The 22355-nt window shown below is 34.1% G+C and overlaps 1 protein-coding gene across 1 annotated transcript in view; it reads left to right on the top strand.

Moving 5' to 3' along the window:
- The window catches only part of LOC117107622 (laminin subunit alpha-2-like), a 137024-nt gene that overhangs the window by 24997 nt on the left and 89672 nt on the right, over positions 1–22355 (top strand). Inside the window, exon 2 of the mRNA XM_033249331.1 lies at positions 20798–21087. Coding sequence (XP_033105222.1) covers positions 20798–21087 — 290 coding nt within the window. The remainder of the gene's footprint in view (positions 1–20797; positions 21088–22355) is intronic.

Below are 22355 nucleotides of genomic sequence, written 5' to 3'. Positions count from 1 at the left end.
GGGGCTTTAGCCCCAGCCGATAAATTTTGTCGGGGAACAAACAAGTAAAAAAAATATATATAATATATGTAATATTCGTTTAGCCACCATATTGTTTGTGTTAACTTTTCATCACAACAATAATAATAATAGGGCCTAATTAATAATAATAATTCAGTGAGACTAATTATAAAAATAATTTGCATTCTGTTATGACAAATGCTCATTTAGATAGCCTCATGATGGTTGATCATACATCATGATAGGTGAAGCAACCGCGACCATGACAATGTGGTTGACAGATTTCATGCAAAATTTCCAAAATATAGAATTTCACTTTCAAGAATGAGGATTTGAAAATAAATTAGATGGTTACATTGCATATTCTTTATTTCTTTGTTTATTCAAAATGTTTTGTTTTTGGAAGCTGATTTCAACATTAGAAAGCATAGCCTACATGAAGTCATATTATAGTAACTGGATGCCTATCAAATAAGTAATAAAAATTCTCCATAATTCATCAAATATCCGTGGCTTCCAGGGGGCGAAGCCCCTGGAGCTACCATTTTTCTGTGGTCCCATATACAAATGTCTAATATCTTTGTTATTCTAATTAGATACCAAATCTTTTTAAAAGACCATGGAACCCCCCATCCCAGAAGTTGTCTTTAATTGTATGGAGACCTGTATTGAGACCTGTTCATAGTATTTTGTGCTAAGAAAAACATAACCATTTAATAATAACCATCCTATTTCTAAAATGCTTATCTGTATCCAATGTCAGTGCAACAATGATTTACTGGAGTCCTAGTTTAAAAAACAGAAAAAAAGAGCAATTTCAACATGCAGGATTTCCCAGTACTGTACTTGGGTGCTCAAATCATGAAAACTTTAATTTCAGATCTCTTGATCCCTGACATGTAAAGTCACCAAAGGTGATAAACCAGATGACAGACAAGAGTTTAGACTCCCATAGGGGTACATGTCCAGAGTACCAACACTAACTTATGCAATTTGTTGCTCTACATGAGGTGTGAGGTGTGATTTAAATTAAAACAGAAAAGCAACACATCAGGAAAAGAAATGTGAAATACTATTGTGAATTTTTCTTTATTAGATGGTAAATTGTTAATAGCATTTACATACATTATTTAATTGCCAGAGAAATGCCATGACATGACCATAGTCAAAATAGAACTATGCTTTGGCCAAATGTATGTTTGATGTGCCCATAAGATGTGCATTATAATGTTACAGTACGCCCAAATATGGGCATATTACATTTTTTGTCACACAATACGTTATAGGCCTATAGTAATTCCATTAAGTAGTTTATTACATTGTATATAGAATGGATAGCTTGATGATACGGAATATTGAAACATAAATAATTGGTTTCACAGTATGTAAAAACATGATTATGGTTTATCTACCTTCTACTTTTCCAATTATATATATTATTGATTACTTCTACTACTGTACTACTACTACTACTACTGTACTACTACTAATACTACTACTACTACTACTACTACTACTACTACTACTACTACTACTGTGACGTTTTTCCAATGTTTGTCGACATTGCGCTTTGCACCTTTGCCTACTGATCTCAATTGCCTTCCGTCGGCCGCAATTTTTGCAGAGTTTTGCGAAGTTTGTTTAAGGTTCATGTAGCTTTAGTGATTCCAGTTGATTACTGCTAGATGTTTAAATTGGATGGTACTTCTTTAGCAGGCTGTTATAAATGATATGCTAAATCAGCTATAGAGGCGCCAAAATATGGAATGGCTTAGAACACAATAAAAAAAATCTACAAAGTATTAGTTTATTTAAAAGAGAAATACATAACAGACTACTTAACAAATATAGATAAAACTGGTAATCTTTACTTTACTTGGTCGAAATTTTACTTTTCTTTCCATTGTATTTGTCAAGAGATCGTCTGAGCTAGATGTGTATAAGAGACAGATTATTATCTTTTTATTTTTATTTTGTAGTTATTATTGTTCTTTCTTTGTAGGGCATCAAAACTTAAAGCTTGCTTGTAATTGATGCCTTTTCAATCAATCTTTGAATTGAGAATTGTAAAAAAAATATATATATAATAAAGGAAATTGATTGAATAAAATTTATTATGAAGATATAAAAAATTGCTTTCTGGCCATTTCCCATTGGAGATTGACTTTATTTGTTCCATTTAAAGCCGGTTTTCTGCTAGGAAAGCATGCTCAGTTTAATTACTGGTAATCTTTACTTTACTTGGTCGAAATTTTACTTTTCTTTCCATTGTATTTGTCATATTATTATTACACTTTTTTTAAGAATCTTGATTTATAAATGAATCGTCTTCTATTATTATTTTTTATTTTTTATTTTATAGTTATTATTGTTCTTTCTTTGTAGGGCATCAAAACTTAAAGCTTGCTTGTAATTGATGCCTTTTCAATCAATCTTTGAATTGGTAATTGTAAAAAAAATATATATATGATAAAGGAAATTGATTGAATAAAATTTATTGTGAAGATATAAAAAATTGCTTTCTGGCCATTTCCCATTGGAGATTGACTTTATTTGTTCCTTTTAAAGCCGGTTTTCTGCTAGGAAAGCATGCTCAGTTTAATTTTCATGTGCGATTCCTTCACCAGATTGTTCTCTTTTTTACACTTGTGGTAATCCGCTTTGATAAATTCGGAGTTCCAACCGTTTCTACTTTTTGCGAAGCGTATTATAATGTGTAGGCAATCAAAGCTCGGGAAAAGATTTAAGTGTGCCCATGGAAACATGCAGAATCAAACCGACGAACGTACACATGCAATTGGCAAGCCGACCTGTCATAGCAATGTGAAAGCAATGTTTGTGGAAACTGCGTTTCCCGAACCTTTTCATGTACTGGAAAATATTAAGCACACGCACAATTTTTTTCGCAGCGAAAGTTTTTGTGTCGCTTAAATAATTTCAACTACTGTAGTGGAAAACCGAATTAATGAAAACTATGAGTATGAGTAATCCAATGTTTTGATTGAACATTTGAGGGTTAACAGATGTTTTACTACAAATCAACAACTATAATGGCTTTGCAGAACAATAACCTATGGTAAAAACAACATGAATGTGAAAATGATTGCTACTGTGTATAAACTAATAAATGATTTTACCAAGAAGGCAGTTGATGACTTCCAGTAATAGTTCAAGAAATGATCGGTAATTAATTGTTTCCTAATGAGTTGCAGGCTCTGGTCTGTGATCCAGGTGGCCAATAGGGGCTCTTTTAAGAGAGGTTTTGACATAACAGCAGGGTAGTATGGCTGTGTACACAGTACTTGTATTCTGTCCAGGAAGTTTAGCAACAAGACATACAGGAGAAACTGATGAAAAATTTCATTACGGGAGGCAAAACATACACGCAAATCAAAACAATAGTCTTTTTTCATAATAGTTTTTTTTTTAAGTATAGTAAAATATTTTTATTTTGGTTTTTCCAATCATAAAAAAGTATTAGTGACTTCAATAACTCTATAGTACTATTTGTTTATAACTGTGGTGAATACAAAATATAATAAATTATTAGCCAATTTCCAATAGGAAATATTTGGCACCAACTTAAAGGAAGTTGGTAGTCAGACTTCAAATGTGAATTAAAATGCATTGTATCAAAAATATAAACCATGAAATTATTCCCATCTAAACTTTGAAAATGATAACAAGAAACAAAATAACTTTATGCAGTAAAACAGGCCATCACTGCATCGTTCGCCTGCAATTTAAGGCACATAGGCCAGTCTGCTCGTAATTCACAGATGCTCGAGATAAGAAAGCTTTTCCCTGTCCTCCAACCCTATTGTATACCACAGTCCTGTCCATTTCTTAAGAGTTTGCATACAGTAGTAGCCGGGGATTGTTGGCTTCAGGGAGACAGAAAAAAATCTTCCTATAAAAAGCTCATATAAAGAAACATTATTCTTGCCCTATGTAAAGCATTCTGGTGTTTTAATTTCTACATAGACTCTTCTAATTTCTCAGTTGGACATGTGTGACTGATGCAGTACCACTGTCCATGTTTCTTCACACATACGGCGTAAGACTGGCGTAGCATACGCCGGCGTAAGCTACTCCACGGATTAAAATTCCAAAGTGTTCACACATGCAGCGTTCTCTATATACGCTGGCGTTAAACTAGTAATAATATAGGCCTATGGGGGACAGATTCCAGTTTTAAATAATGTATGGGTTCTTAACTGTAGTATAATATTCACAGTGCATCATTAAAACTCTTAAATCTGTGAATTGTTTGAAGTGAACTTATATGATGAATCAATTTTACTTCTGATTTTTCAGCTAGCATTGTGGAACAATTATTGGTGTTGCAGGTTTTAATAGACAGTCTAAATAGGTTAAAATATCTTACAAAACAAAATCAACAAATCATATACATTGGAACTAAGTAAAATGCAATAGAAAAAGAAACCCTTTACCATTTCATTTATGGAGAGCACATAGAAAGAGATCAAAGTAACTAATCTATTGCAATCGTGATTGGTCAGTCTCTTAAAATGAGGTCAAATCATTCAAGCATCACTGGCGTAGCTCCGTTACGTTAGCTAATCTGGGGCCTGCTAGTAGCGTTAATAACACCACTGAGGTGGCGTTGTGAGTTGCGTAAGTAACGCCACTGTCTAGTTTACACACAAAGGCGTACACTACGCCAGGCTTACGCCAGCCTTACTACCTCAAGGCTTTCAAAGCATGGTTAGTACTAGTACCGTACATCCATAGCCACAAAGAAACACATAGTAAAAATAGATGATTTCTTGGACATTGTTTTATTTAAGAAAATGTAAATTCAGCACATATTTTACACCTGCCTGCAATGAAGGCACAACACTTAATGGTTTGAATTGCGAGTGTGTTAATACAGGTGACCTGTTGTCAGTATAGGTAATTTCATTGAGATATTATATACAGTATAATGGACAAGGTTAAGATTAGGCCGCTTAAGATTCCTGTACTCTGAAGATATCAACTGTGTTTACACAAATTTTTCCTGAATAGCCCAAATGCATTTAACTTAGTGTTTCTTGTACTCGTAAAGTAGTACTATATAGTATAATCCTGTATAGTATGCACTGCCAATACTTGTGATGGCTAAAAAATGGACTATTGCTGTGTTGTCACCTACACAATGTAGTTGTCATCGCTATTGTCATTATCATCATCAACATTATGATTATCACAATTAACTTTAGTGTTGCCAACATCATCATTATCCTTAACGCCATCACACCATAATCTTTAAAAAATGGATTTTTCCTTTAGGTAGAAAACCCTCAGTGACTAGAAGAGCTTTACTATTCTGAGACTTTTTAGAACATATTAAGTGCAAAAAATATAAAAGAAATATTTCCCCAATCTTTTGCCCTTTGGCTAGTTCATATACTGCTTAAAACTTTTCGTCTTATAATTATCTATGGATAGAAAACAAGGACATAAAAAACTTTGCATTTCATACGGTAGTCTATACAGTAGAAACTGAAAATCAAAAGCGAATAACGTCCAAAAGAGAAACAAACTGAACAAAACGATCTTGAACTCTTGAATTATCGATCTCAGTTTATCTTCTTTCAAGCACCCAATATTGACTACACGGTGTTATTTACACATTTTGAAGTACTTACAATTTACTGTCTCTATATGTACACCATTAAGGCTTTATTTTGGTGTTATCAGATATAAGTGTGTAAACTTGATGTGTGTTGTTGTTGTCAGGTGTGGTGTGAACAAAGGTGTGGATGTTTATTTAATTGTTTTTAATTTAATTGTTTGTAGTATAAAGTCTATAAACTTAAGATAGGAATTATACTCCCGACTAAATTGCTGTACACTTAATAAGCAAAGAGAATGAGTAATGTTAAAGTGTTACACAAGAACAAGAAGGCAAGCATGTCCTGATGTTGTTAATGGTGGCCACAGGTCCATATCCAGGATTTTGCCATGGGGAGGGAGGTGGGGGAAGAGGTGTGGGATGTGCAAAAAATGAGGCCCAGTGAGGTGGATTCTGTTAAATTGCAGCCTCGATTTTTCATTGTGGCAACTTTAAATGCCTAAATGATAGGATTGCTGGTTTAAATAATGTACAGATTTAGGGCCTGTTTCTGCTGAGAATAGAATTCCGGTTTCAAGACCAGTATTCTCAAAGATCCGTATTTTCTTGTCAGTAGAAATGGGTCCCATAAAAAAAAAACCAAATTCAAATACCGGTTTTGAAAACCCCAATTGAATCTGGTCTCGATCGCCAAATACCGTACTCAAACCCGTATTCACCGAACAATTTTTAGCTGCAACGCAATAGCGGTCTCAGTTTGACCACAAGTTGACCTGACCTATCAAGCTGTCAAATGGTACTTGTAAACAACTCTCATCTTGGCGCGAAGTGTGTATTTTAATTTTTCGATTTGGACCGACGCCATCACAAGACTAGTGATTAATCTGTGGGGGGAGGAAAAGATGTGGGGGAGGCTAGCCGGCAGCTGCAAAGATAATCTGGTGTATAAAAAAATAGTTGCCGAATTAAATAAGCAATTTGGGGTGCAGATCACCGCTGCACAGGCCACCAGCAAGCTGAAGAGACTGTGTCGCGTGTATACGCAGACGAAGGACCATAATAACTGGTCGAGAAACGACTGCATCACCTGCCCCTTTTTCGACGAATATTACTTCGACCAAATGAATTTCTGTTGACCTGGAAATTTCCACGCTTCATCGCACTTCCGCCTAACAAACTCGCTGTGGATAAAAATGACGCCATTGCACAACGACCTCCTTAGGAGAAACCGGTTTCTGTTCATGTTAAAATTAAACTGCAATGCGGTCTTTGTTTATAAACAAATTTATGAAAACCGGTTTCACTGAATACCGTACTTTTGTATTTTGTCAGTAGAAACAGGCCCTTAAAGATTTTCCTTCATTTGTAAAAAATATATAAAATAACAAAATTTATATCCAACCAATACATTCTTAGTTGTCTTGAAAATGTGGAACTTTTTTTATTTATGCGGAGTTGGGGATGGGGGGGGGTGTCATGGAAGTGCTGGAAGAGTGCATATGCACCTACTGTATCATACCTGTTATACTGATTAAGAATTCTAATCCAGGTAAATTGACATTGCACAAGCATATTGGAGAAGGATGTACATGGGTATACTGCAAAAGAAGCAACATACTGCATCTGTTTTGAGTCGGCCATAATTAAGGCAGCTCTGGGCTGTTATAAGTGTGATTGGGCTCTATCTTGCATCTGAGTTGTGTTCTCAAATTTAATTTTAAGTATCCCACATGAATGGATTGCAAATTAACTTGGTCAAAATGTTAAATTTTGATCACCAAAATCCAAATGTAAAGATCCCACAGACATGTATTACACATTTGAGTTTGTTTTGCTCCCTATTTATGCCTAAAGAATCCCATTGTACCTTTAAGGTGACCACCCTGTTCAAATTATTTGTCATTAGCACAAATCTGTCACTTTTCTTAAAGTGACAAGATAAGAAGGTGAAAAGGTTTAATTCCTTTGATTACTCACTCATACCCTGTTCATTGTCTCCAGAAGGCCTGCACCTTATCCTGTATGTATGCAAGTTTCAGCTCTAGATAATGTTATTTGTTGAGGCAGACTTTCTTGAGACCAAAAATGTGTCCCCTGAGGTTGGTAGTGTACAGTAATTTAAAATTAACCCTTAACATTTTATTTTTTGAGGGTTTTCTGGATGTTGTAAGTATTTTAAGGATATGTTCATCAAGAATACACAGTGCAATTTATTGTGGGTGGTGATAATGATATCCTTGATATACAAATTTACAGAGTACTGTATATATTATGTTGAGTAAATATATTGTGACTTTTGTGTGCTAAAATTTAATATAATCAAATTAAATCCATCCCATGACTATTACCAACCTCGACCCATGTATCCCACCCTTGCCCTCTAATAAATGGTAGTTGGTAGCACTGCAGCCTCCATGGTTGCAGTCACATATGGGTGTAGACCATTTGCTCTGTAGCTATGTAACATGGACATGATACCATGCACATACAGTAAAATACAGAAGTTGTTAAAATGCTCCTATTCCATTTGTCTCCTTTCCCTGAATTTCTAAATGCTGGTAATATTTTAGCTGATATAGCAATACATTAATTCATTTTAATTGAAAACTTATACCATTATCAACTATTTTGACTGTTCACAATGCCAACTATTGTAAGACCTCAGAATAGATTAGAAAATAATAATAAATAAATAAATAAAAAAAAATTGACAGATTACAGTACAGTAGATAACCCAAAGAGCTTGGTTCTGTTTTAGAATTTATTTGTAATTGCATTGTTCACCTAATGTATTCTTATCAATAGGAGCTTGTCAAAACTGTAATTTAGTTGTAGTGGAAATAGTCTATTTTCTATGCCATTTGGTTGTAAACCATAATTTAGTTGTTAAAAATGAACTGCTTCAATATGGGTCCGGGTATTACTGTACTGAGGTGAACGAAGATGAACATTGTATTAAACATTTAGTGATTTCTGTAAACTTTTTAGACATTTGTAAATGGTAGGTAGACATTTTTTGCCCATCAAAACTTTGGTGCGCCTACATTAGGATTGGATATTTTTAAATTAATATTGATTATTAGTAATAAGGTATTTACGACCGGATGCAAAGTAATATGATACCTAGATATATTTTGCTCTGTCATTTAGTTTTACAGACCAACATTATTAATGAATATAATTTGATTATTGATCAGCTAGTATTGTTCCTGCAGTAATTATGATATACCTCTTCCCTTCACTTCGGCACTCTCCATTCTTGCCCTCCCATGAACTCTCCTTGTAAATCTACTCAGTAAATTTATAGGCCTATTCTGCTTCTATTTTCAAATTTAGCAATCATATTTATACTTTAGCTTTCATGAACCTTAATTTTGGTCACACTCTCACCCTGGCAATTCAGTTTGTCACAGAAACTCAATAGCTTAACCAGGGGTTATGCTTAATGATGGTCTTAATTTTATATGCTTCTTAGTTTCTCAGCCACTCTAATCTTTGTAAATAATTGTCTAATGTTTCCACATTTATGCAACAAACTGATGTTAAATCATTTTGGGATGTTTGGAACCATTTGAATGATTTACATGCACAGTAGGCCTACTGTAACATTTTTCGTGATTTACAGTACATTGTTACAGCCTCATAACATTTAATCACATCACTAGAGGCTATCCATTGACACAGGCCAGCACTTTCAATTTATAGGCATGTGTAGGCCTACTCATGTCCTTTACAGATACTGTCAGTGGTTTGCTCTATTTATCAGACTTTCTATCGCCATTTATTATATTATAATTTTTAATTGTCGTGACAGACATTCACTCAATTGTGAACAAATGTGACAAAAAAATTAAAGGGCATTCTGGAAATTGTAGTCTACTGTAACTGAAGTGTTTTTTTTCTAAATAATATTTATTGTAAGACTTAAAAATAATCTTTAGAAGTTTATAACTTTTATCATTAAAATTAAGTTAAACCCTCCAAGTTTGTTGATAATTGTTTAAAGGACTGGACCACTGAGCCGCAGACCATATTTGATACCAAATATAGCAAAACTGAGATTGAGTGGCAGGGACATGTGTGGTTGGGCGCACATGCCCCAGAAGGTGCTTGAGGTATTTTAGGTATAGATACCTGGCACCCTATCCTTATGGCACTTGTCTTGCCTGACAGATCTCTACTACTAGTACCACCAGTGTCATGAGCATAGTACGAGCTATTGATTTCATGTACAGTATAGACCCCTTTCAGTGTTTACGTTGGCCTGGCGAAGACACTGGGGGAGCACTATCCTGGTAGGCAAGAAAATCAGCCAGGATAGGCCAAATGCATGTTAAATTCCTAATTTACAATTATGCCATTGTGAATTTCATCCATGTAGCTTTCGTTTTTTTGACACAACAAAAAGATAGATGACCAGTTTTCAGATTTACAGTGCATTTGGCCTGTCCTAGGCGATCTTCTTGGCTACCATGGGAGTGCGCCGCCATCTTCTTCGCTAGGCCAATGTAATCACCGAAAGGGGTCTATTGAACTTTTTCATTCTGTAGTGAAGCTCTGCAGATATATTGTAGGGTAACAGCATCGTATCTTCAGGCATTAAGCTTGTAAAACTCTGCCAATCTAAACACCATTAATTAGGAACAAATTATTTGAAAAGTAAGTGTTTTGCTAAAAGATTATTTTGTGCTAAGTTGACTGAAACCATCACTCAAGCTAGAAACTTCCTACCACCTCATTTGTCAAATGAATAGGCTGGAAAGAGTACCTCAGGCTAGAGATACAGCTTACTAAGTATTGTTTATATTTTCATTGAGTACACCATCTACTGTTATGAAACCCTAGTCGATTTCTAGCCAAACCCCAAGACAGATTCCAAAGTGTTGCATTGTAGAATGTGGTAAACTTCCATAAAAGGAACACTGTTTGACTCACGCCAAGCAAAATATTTCTTTCTAACATGACTACAATAATATAAATCTGAAAGACAAACAGGGAAGTGATGGGGATGCTCCACTGAATAACTTTGCCCAATGGCGCCGTATAAGACTGTGTGAAAAAGCCAATTTGTGTACAAGATGTATAGTTTTATTGAAAGAGAACCGTTTCGAATTTCAACGTGTCCAACAGACTGCGGAAAAACTTAGTGCGCTTAGGGAAAACGTGGTACGGTTAACACATCTTGCTAATGGTAGAACAATTCAAACCTTGACAGTGATCTTTCATTGATGTAACCATCTGTCAGTCATTTTGACAAGTAACTGGCAGCCAGTCACAATTTAACTGTACAGTTTATTTACCCATGGAGGTATAAAATTTATACCTCCATGATTTACCCAATACACATAAATTTAGATTAATAATTAATCAAAAATAGGCATAATTAAAATATATTATACATTACCACTACATATATTATTACTCTATATCATCAAATTTGTAACAATTGATAATGATTACAGTATATAAACTTGCGTATGGACAAGCTTTTAAACACTTTTTTTTTTTGGCATGTTCAGGAAGCTTTTAAATCAGGCCCATAACCAAGTTCATGGGAAGGGAGTTTCTTTTAGGAAAGTTTAACTTTCTTTAATAAACAAAGTTTATGGTAAAATACTATTGGTCCTCATACAATTGAAAATCGAAAATTCAGGCTGGATCCCTGGGGATCCGCGACAGTAGCAGTGCAGTGCCACCCAATTCTGAATACAACATATAACACATACATACGGACACAAACATTGTCCTTTAACCCGCCTACAGTAACTCTCAATATGAGGGTTTTTCGAGGAGCCAAAGCGATTAGACTCCAATTAAATCCCAACACTGGCCGGGTTTAAAAACGAGGTCATCAGCACAAGAACAGGAACAATATCTCTCAGCCAACCACTCAGCTGAACATTTATTTATTTCATTTCAACAGACCAATAGCAAATCAAACATCTGTATGAAGAACACCACAGTCAGCAGTTAAATGTTCGCTTGTTTAATAATTCAAATTTTACTTGTAGTACCGGCATGATAGTATTTTCTTGGTATATACTACTTATAATGAGGCGTAGAGGAGGGGAGGGTTGTTTTTCGATTATGAGAAAAAAAAAGGAACCCTGTCGCTTGTCAGGTCTGAACCCAGGATCCTGGGATTGAAAGGTAGGCACCTTAATCATGTGGCTTCAACTCTACTTGAATTGAATTCAAATTAATTAATTTAAATTTGTATTATACTTTTATAGTCCAACTGCCCAAAATACATTATATTTGAATATTTTTTAAAATTTTGTTATGACTGCACAATTTCTTACAGACAACACATACAGTACCATAAATCCTTTTTTTTTAACTTTGAAAACCTGAGCTGTGTAAAACGTGGCAGTGTTGTTGTGACTGAATCGCATAAAAAAACTCTTTCACAAGAGTCAGTTACAGTATCATATTCGATTAAGACAAATTCTGACAAGAATTATTATTGCTTGTAATCCATGAGCCAATGTATTTAATAACGTATAGTTATAGTGCAACCGTACATAAAGTAATCTGTTAGTGCGTAAAAAAGCAACAATAAGAGGTGTGCAAAGTGTTGCTGATTTAATAGTCACCCGTGAAGTATCATTTCAGGCAATCTATAGAGTTTTTCTGTAATCATCACGATCATTGTACAGTTTGCAGGTGATATTGTCCGTGCTGTCTGCTACATTGATGATTCAATGTCGTCATCCGTTCACCTGTATGAGCCATGATTTCTCCTACTGAGCGATTGTTGAGTTCTCAGCTCACCCTCCCTCAGGCTGTTGTGATAAGATGTGCTTAGGGTGTTCTGTTGTTCTCCACTATACAACAGAACTCTCAAAGGGCTGCGAATTATTCTAGATGCTGTACTTATTATTGTACTCTGAGTTAAATTTCTTTAAAGAGGCCATGCAAATTATTATTATTGAAGCTTAGGTGAACATTTTTTCATATCCTGTTTTGTGCACCCATGGTTTTGAGTGCCAAGTGTACAATAAAATATCACATAGGTGATTTAGCAGAACCAAAGCATAGAAATCCTCTAAAACAACACTTTTATTTATAGTATTTCACTTTAAAAAAGGTTTCTGGACATAGAATTTGGTATTTCTTTGAAATATTGATTCCAGTATACATCCCAAAGTCTGAGATTGTAGAAAATGATCATCGAAATTGAAGGAGAGGAAGGAATTGTCCCAGCCACAGTAATGTGGTAGGAAAGTACCGGTACCATATTTTTACAATTAATAATTCTTTTTTGTTAAAAAATGTTTTCCAAATATTCTTGCATTTTCAAAACAGTAATAGAAACCCAGAAGGTGCTACCCTAGCTAATTTTTGGCAAGCTTTATTTTAAACTTTGAAGAGAAGTATTTCAAAAGTATTTTTACAGTACACATCTATTTTAAAGTAATCGATCACTTGATGATTTCATTTTTCTCCAGTATGTCTCCATACTAATCTGATTGTTTGATGCTTTTGGCCTCAGTATTTAAACCCGGAGTTAATTATTTAAAATTTTATATTGAATAGGTGTTTTTACTGATTTTTTTGTGTTGACAAATCTTGTTATTATCTTTCTGGAGCCTTGTTGTGGGTAGATACTTCCGGTGATTGGCAAACACTCGTGCTTAATAGCCACCAATAGGAAATGTTCTAGTCATTAACTTCCGGTGGAAGTCCCTCTCTGCCAAGGACTGGATATAAATATTCCAAGGGGCTAACCACTAATTGTCAAATTTCTGGAGAACAATTACAATATCGTAGTTATCATCAATTTGAATCATCATGTTCGGAACATTTTAGAAGGTAATTGTAATGATTTTGTTGCACATTGCAAGGTCCTCTTATCTTTCAATCGATTCTACAAGCTTCGTTATCCACGCACAGATTATCTGACTAATCCAAAATGCTTAATTTCAACTTGCCTACCTTGTAGAGGATGAAATTCTGGGAAGCTTGGCACCATATTAGTCTACCTGAAGGCTTGAATGTTGAGACCTAGGCCTAATGTTTTATAACGTTACTGCTTTTCAACTGAGCAAAGGAAGTTTGGAAGAGAATTGATGATACAGAATCTACAGTATAATACTGTTAGGCCAAGCATTGCCTTGGTATTTCAGTCCACTGTTTCAAATCTAAAAATCTCATTTTGTACAATTTCGTCCTACTTCTCTATGGTAGGTCCAGATAACAATCCTTTTAGATTGATGTAAGATAAAAAAATTGAAACTAATTCATCATTATATAGGGATTACCTGTAGTGCACAAGAGTTACATGCCTGTGAGAATTATATGAAAGATGTATGATTGTTGCAGTGTCTGCTAGGTCATTGCTCTTCAGGTGGTTTTGTGTTCTACATGCTAGTTCTATTTGTAGATGCTCTATAGGCACCCCTTCAGGGTGTGCTGATTGTGTATTATATACAAGTTAAATTAAAGAAAACAGTTATATTAAACATATATTTACCTGTCTGTAACTAGTTTGCCCCTGGATGGATAGTATACTTTTTTTAGAACCAGTAAAATTTTGCCCATGGTTCAAAATGTTCCTAATTTTTTTCTTAATGTACACACTTTTCTAAGATAGAAAATAATAATAATAATAATAATAATAATAATAATAATAATAATACCATATTTATATAGCGCCTAACAGATCACATTCATTTAAATTATGTAGTTGGATTTTATTTGTTTTAATATTATGTTTGGTACATGCTTGTCCAAACCTCGGTACTGATTCCATCTATTTACCCTTCTATTTCTTTTTTCATTACTCTATTTTGTTCTCTCTCTAATGAATGGTTTCTGTCTGTTTTAACAGTGGCATATATCTAGGGAGTGCATTCATAATTTGTTCTTAAGGTTTTATGAATACTTTACAGAACTTTCATGAGCCCAACACGTTTTCGCCCGACCCCACAACCACAGCTCGTCATTACGCCACTGTTGGAGGTGATATTTTTTCTAAACCTGTACAATTTCATCTATTTAATTTGATTATCATCACCAAATTATGGGTGACTTTAATGTATTAGTTTATTATCACTAGCTTAGTCAGGTATTTATTGTGTTAATGGCCCTGTTTCATGATCAGATTGTTATCACATGAGTACAATCAGCAGCAGAAAGAGGCAAACTGGTAAACGAAGCTATTAACACCTTTTTAGATAGACGTTGCTGCAGTATTGTGGTAAACACAATAGCATGATTATCGTCCTAACCTTTCACACATGCACTTTGAAATACTGCGGTAATCTGACGCTTTTCTGTACGAAAAGGGCCCGACAGAATGGCGTGATATTGACAGTTAAACAATTTAAATATCACCACTACTAATTGTTTTAAATTTTAGTGTATTTCAGACAGTTTTTTTTTGTAACTTTTTCTCATCGCTTGTAAAGCATATTAAGGCTTGCTGCGGTATGTCCTGTAGGCCTAAGTAGAAACACGCTCATGAAGAACATGTGTCGAGATTCGGGAAGACATTGAACAAAAAGTCAACACATATAATATGCATGGTGGTGGATAATGATGCTATAGGTCACTGTGTCTTTAAACCTCTCTTTTTGTACATTACTACATAAATATAAAACTAATGTCACTGGCAGTTAAACATCTGGAAGCAGTTTTCTCAGGTCATGAGCTTTTCATTCATTATTTATAGATATTTAGCAGTCTGTTCATTAATAGAAATTGATGTTCTTTGTGATAAAGTCATTCTGAGGCCTATATAGACTCTAGTTAAGCCATACTTAGGCCATGAGTTCCACATAATGTAAAAATAGTGGCAGATAAGGATCAGATTTTACCTGTTGGTCCTGAAATGTTTCAACACCAACCTTCAGGCCACTAAATGAGACTGAATATATTATCTCTGTGATCTTCTTGGTAACAATTTTATTTAACCTTCTGCTAGTGTGAGAAACTCCTTATTATGAGAGCACATTATTAGACCTCTGATCCTAAATGCCCTTGGAGTCTCCTGCTCTATGTAATTTGATTTTAGGCTCAGCTGGGTTGAAAGTTGTCACAAAGTCACATACTACTACTCTGTAGGCTCACCCACCTTTTGTGTATTTCAGCCTTGTGCTAAGGTACCCCAAGGCTTTTGAAGGCTCCAAGAATTTAGGTATACTGTAAGGCCCAATAAAAAAAAATGATTAGTTTATGACCCCTATGTGCATGTCTTCTGTGGTACTGGAAAAAAAAAAATTGTAAAAAAAATTTTTTGAAAAAAAGAAAAAAATTTGAAAAAAAATGTTATTTTATTTTATTTGTTTATTTTATTAAATAGTTAGTAGATATTGTTTACATTATCTAAATCATGTTTTACTTTAAATATCAATGCACCAGATATTTGGCTTTAGCAAAATTAAAAATTAAAAAAAGCCTCTCTCCCTCATCACTTTTCCTGCACAGATAGGGTGATAAACTAACAATATTTTTTATAGGGCCTAACTGCAACATTATGCAGTAACAGATTTACAGTTACTGCAAAAGATTAATTTGTTTGTTTTATGGATGAACATATAGTAAAATACAAAGTAGGCTCACTTTCTTTTCGTGTGTTTCAACCTCGTGTTAGGGTACCCAAAGTACTTAAAAAGAGTTTACCAGTCATTAATTTGTGAACCCCTTTTCATTATAACCAGTTATACATTATTACTAAATGATCTTTTTTTTGATTATGACTAGCAAACATATATACAGTTCACCCTACCATTTCAAAACCACCATTGGGACCTGAAAATTTGGAGCGGTCTCAGCGGTTTGGTATATAATCAAAGGGTAATTCCTTTTTGTTAAAAGATAATTGTTATTGGTTCTTTGAGAAAATAGTCTAAAATTAGAGGGGTCTTCATTTGAGGGTATATTATCGAGTAGCTATACAGTGCTACTTTTTTTTTGACTAGCAAATCTTTCTTGATTATGACTAGTAACCCTCTGGTATATAATATATCTGGGGAAGCTAATGTTATGACTATCAAACCAAGTGAATAATGAGCCTGATGAAAAGTGATTTTGACCCATTTTCCAGTGAATTGAAGTAAATCAATTATCACATTTAAATGTATACTAACCTGAACTTGTATGAAAAACATACAGTATGCCCATGTTAGACTCATTCACCATTTTTATTAATACTGGTGGGAACCTTATATGTACAGTAGGTTAGTGGACTGACACAGCATCAATAAACACCAACTGAAAATACGTAGAACAAAAACAAACCAATTTCCTCAATCCCAACTTATGATTTATGTTCGTGAAACTTTACTGGAACAAACATGTCAACTAAGGTGACAGTGACAACCTAAAAATATGATCTGTATTGATGTTATTTACAGTTTTCAATTAATTTCAAATTTCAAGTAAGACATACTGTATGAATAATTAAGTACATAAGTGAGTACCTTTTATATTTTATTGTTAGGGGTCTTCATTTGAGGGTATATTATCGAGTAGCTATACAGTGCTACTTTTTTTTTGACTAGCAAATCTTTCTTGATTATGACTAGTAACCCTCTGGTATATAATATATCTGGGGAAGCTAATGTTATGACTATCAAACCAAGTGAATAATGAGCCTGATGAAAAGTGATTTTGACCCATTTTCCAGTGAATTGAAGTAAATCAATTATCACATTTAAATGTATACTAACCTGAACTTGTATGAAAAACATACAGTATGCCCATGTTAGACTCATTCACCATTTTTATTAATACTGGTGGGAACCTTATATGTACAGTAGGTTAGTGGACTGACACAGCATCAATAAACACCAACTGAAAATACATAGAACAAAAACAAACCAATTTCCTCAATCCCAACTTATGATTTATGTTCGTGAAACTTTACTGGAACAAACATGTCAACTAAGGTGACAGTGACAACCTAAAAATATGATCTGTATTGATTTTATTTACAGTTTTCAATTAATTTCAAATTTCAAGTAAGACATACTGTATGAATAATTAAGTACATAAGTGAGTACCTTTTATATTTGATTGTTACAGTATTTCCTTGTCAAAATTTTCGCAAGGAAGGTTTACAATACATTACAGTAGGCCAATAAATCATGGCTTCCCCCACATTATTCTCAGCAAGATTCATTCTAGGCTGGTGCACAGTACTGGTATTGAACACATTTTTTTGCATTGTGAATAAAACCTTGAAAATTACTGGTCTGCTATTAATTTACTGGTCTATGCTAACAAAACATTGTAGGGAGTTGATTGATGGAGGTGTGGGGGGGGGGTAGTGGGAGGTGTGGCAAGGAATGCAGAGACTAAGAAAATTGTGGGTTGGGATGGCATGTACTATAATGTGACACAAAGCTGTAGCAGCCATTAAGGAAGGTTTAGGAGGTACACTGGGGCCAGTTTTTCCGGGGTCTATTTTCAGGGCCCATTTTTCCCCGGGGCCATTTTTACCTACATTCCAGTACAATAATAATTTTTTATGTTTGAAAAGTGTGTAAAATAAGAACATTTTTTAGCCTGAAATCGGCCAAACAATAAGAACACTGAGCCTGGGCAAAATTTTATGTGTAGTCAGCAAATAATTGTTCATATTAATTCCTATTGTCATATTTTGTTCATTTACAAAAAATGCTATAAAAATAATGGAATATAATTTCATCAAGGCTCAGGTCATGGAAATTGATAATTTAATAATCAAAATACAGAGCCTTTTATTTGGGTTAGATTGTAAACTTGTGAAGGTTTCACCATCCGTTAAGCTTTGTTTGTGCAGAAAATAACATTGTTTGAATGGTGAACTTCACTTTTTTTTTTATAAGAACACATTCTATAAGAACACAGAAACTGAAATTGCTTAAAAAGAGACTGAGGTCAAATGTCAAATGCATTTTTTATTTTATAACTAGAAAAACCTAAGTTCCACCAGGGAATGACACAAAATACTTGGCTAAGCTTGTGCTGAAATACATTATTTTCCCAATAATAATTTCTATCTTTGAAAAATGTGTAAAGTTAGAACAAAATAACATATTGAGCCTGAAATTGAAATACTGATCCTGGGCAAAATTGTACTCGTTTTGATACTTGTACATACAGTATATGACATTGTGTGGAGTTATGCTGAAAATGTTTTTTTTTACAAAGAAAATCATTTAAATTGCCAGAAATTACAGTAAATTCTTGTATACTACAGTAGTATTCTTGTATAATAGTATTTATACTATTGTGTCACAGAAAGAATATGTATTGGCCTATAAAATATTACATGTGGCCATCAAGCAACAACTATGTAGGCCTACATGTCTCTCTATTGTATAGGTATACATTGCTGTATTGTGTTGAATTAACTGCGTATTTTTGCTTATATTTTTTCCATGTACAATCATATATTAAGCAAATTGAACATAAAAATTGGACTATATTCCAAAAACCAGAAAGATTGAATACTTAAAAGTGGTTGCACTTTTATAAGAAATGCAGTTCAGCTATTAGAACATGTGCAAGGCCAATAGCTGGAGTTGAGGTCCCAGTGGGTCCTTATTGGCCTTACATTATTCATACACTTGAGGTAACAGTGTGTTAACAATCACTGCCTAGGGAATTCATTTATAATTAGATCTTGTTTAGCAATGACTGAATTTATATCCCTTGTGAGTTCTAATTTATCTTACATTTGTGACAGATCTGGTGAAAATAGGGGAGGGTTAGTGGCTTAACCCTCCCCCTGGGAGGTGTTCTTACCAGCTTTGGGTTATGTAGTGCATATATAGGCCAATGGCACTTAAGTTGGATGTGTTTCATTATTTAACATCCTGTTTTTTAAAGGGGAATTTTTGCAGGTTGACTTGTTGCAGTTTAGATTGTAGCTTTATAAGGTAAATTAAGGTAAAGGTAGAAAATAATCTGGGACTTGCAGCTTTAACTCCACAATTCTGAACAGAAATCATGAATATTAATGTGTAGTTAATGTGATCTTGTTTTTTTTTTTTAAACGTAATTGTTATTGAGAATAAAATCCCTCAATGGCATTGTAAAAACTTACAATTTAATTTGTAGTTTGTAAATGGGAATGTATATTCTTACATTCATCATGTGATCATATTACATCACACATTTAATCATCTTCATCTTCAACTTCATTGTTATTTTACTGGCATTGGATAATCAGTGATCCATGACGATATGGGATGCAATTGTGTATACCTAGTAAGGTTGAATTACGAATTTAATCACAGAATTCAGCATATTTATATTTTAACAAGGGATGAGTGGCCTACATAAATTTGATTTTAAAGCTTATACAGTGTTGTGAGAGATTGTCTCTTTAAGTATAGACTTATTATAAGCCACCTTGGACCTTATATTCCCTCTGTGAATTAAAGTTTGAACTAGGTTATTTAAGTATTGAAATAACAATTGCAAGTTCAAGTTCACTATCAGGAGTAGTGAAAGTGAATGTACCACCACTTGAAATAATTGAATCAACACCATGGATTATCATCATGCTGCTATTAACTTAAAAGTCATGGATTATAATTGGCTGACATGATATTGACACTTTCTTAATATCCAATAAGGTTATTGCTAAATAATCACAGTGAAAAAAAAAAGAATTTTCTTCTGAATCAGTAAAATTTTCATTGTACTTTTTGAACTTGCATTTTGTCAGCTGAAGATATCTTTAATTATACATAAGTTCTATATGTCTAGTGTACAGAAGGATTGTGGTGCCACATAAATGTTAAAGGAATAAAAAAATATTTTCTGTCACTAAGCATTTTGTGGTGGTATGAATTTATGCACTATAGTACGTGCTGGAGAAGGTTGATTTTTTGGCTCATTCTTAATGCTAATAGTCAGAGCTAAGAAAAAATTTCAAAAAAATATACTTGGAAAATTCTTTAAATTGTCTGCCATCAAGGGTTTATGTGAAGCATTAAAAAATAATTTTGCTTTAATTGATCTGTTGATTGACAACCAGAATGCTTCAGTCAAATTTTAATGCAACTTTAATATTGACATACATCTGTACTTAAATTTCCAAATTATTGGGCAATGGATATAATTGTTTTATTCTTCAATTGCAACAATTAATCAGATTATGATTATTTTTATGGTGTTATTAAGATTATCAATTAATCAGATTAGGATTATTTTTATGGTGTTATTAAGATTATCTGACATATAAAATAGTAAAAATTCATTTCTTTTGTCTTCCAGGCCTCTTTCCTCACATCTTCAACCTTGCCACCAAAGCCAAAATCACCACAAATGCAACATGCGGCGAAGATGGTCCCGAGAATTACTGTCGCCTGGTTGAAATCATCCCAGATGAGCAGACAACAAACATTAATCCACAATGTCTGATATGCGATCAGAACAGTCCTTATCCAAAAGAACGCCATCAAATTACCAACGCCATCGACGGGACTGGTTCCTGGTGGCAGAGTCCCTCGATATCAAATGGTGGCCAGTTTCATTACGTCACCATCACCCTAGATCTTGGGCAGGTAAGCCGCATGAGAGCAGATTATCGTGAAAAATCATCTTGAGTCCAGAGGTGGCCCATGTCTCCTTGCCAATGTTATAATATAACCCCCAACCCACCACCATGAGACAGGCCATCACCCATGACTTTTCTGACCAGAAAGAGGGAAAAACATTTCCTTCTTTGAAATTTTCAAAGCCTTGATTTTTCTATGTCTCGTTTGGGCACTGCAGCCTCCTTCATATTATATTCTGTATTGACCACAAAGTCCAACATAAAAAAGCTTATCCCCCTGAATATAGAGCCACTTTTTACTAGCAGATTAAATGGAAAGATCGCCCTCCCCTTCAACACTGTTCATTTAATTATTATCTCTGCCATCACATCACATACTTATTTCTACACACCTATTTATTTACTGTACAATGTAACACAAGGGTGGCTGTCATTCATATTTCACTGTGATTGTAACCGAATTATATCATTCAAGTCGCTGAGTAAAGCCAATTTAATGTTTTATTTGGCAGTTAATAGGAAAGAGATAAGACTCAGGTCTACAGGACACCCAGGGTGATAAGCTGTAAATTCTGTTGATGTCTGTAGTCCTACTGTATACTAGGAGTCAGGAGGGCACATAATGTCTGTAGTTAAACTATCAAGTATAACATTATTATGAACTGTTAGAAATGTTTTGTGTATTTTAGTGCTTACTTGGTTTCACTCCTGTCAGTCATATCAATTCACTGCAGGGTGGCTGACAGTATAATAATAAATAATAATAATAATAATAATAATAATATATAGGTTTTTAATATACAGGTAGTGCCCTATGATATCTCTCTTCAGAGTGCTATATAAGAAAAGACAAATTATATAGTAAAAATGTTCTTTTTAGGTAGTCCTTAAACATATTAAAAAATGTTGCCTTCTTAATAAATATTGAGAGCTGGTTCTATAATAATAAAAATAATATAAAATAAAATTACAATATAATAATATTAATACAATGTTGCATTATATACCGATGGTTAATCAAACCTTTGATGGTCTGCTGGCTAGCTGTACAAGTATTTATTTTAAATAACGTTTAAAGTGTACCTACAGATAATATGTTAATAGTGATGGCCTCCATAAATGTTATAGATTTATATTATTTTTGTTACATTAAATCTGGTATGGCCTGTATCTGGGGCAGATGTGGGGGTGGGGGTGCAGATGGTGTGATCACGCCGTGAATAATTATCATTATTGTTATTGACAGGCAATGACCTTATCCCATTACTCCCACTG

The sequence above is a fragment of the Anneissia japonica genome, unplaced genomic scaffold (genome assembly GCF_011630105.1).
Source record: "Anneissia japonica isolate Jap-2015-1 unplaced genomic scaffold, ASM1163010v1 scaffold5330_len1712360_cov203, whole genome shotgun sequence".
In the NCBI taxonomy this organism is placed as follows: Eukaryota; Metazoa; Echinodermata; class Crinoidea; order Comatulida; family Comatulidae; genus Anneissia; species Anneissia japonica.
Note: the sequence above shows the minus strand (reverse complement) of the source record. Positions and strands in the feature narration are given on the sequence as shown.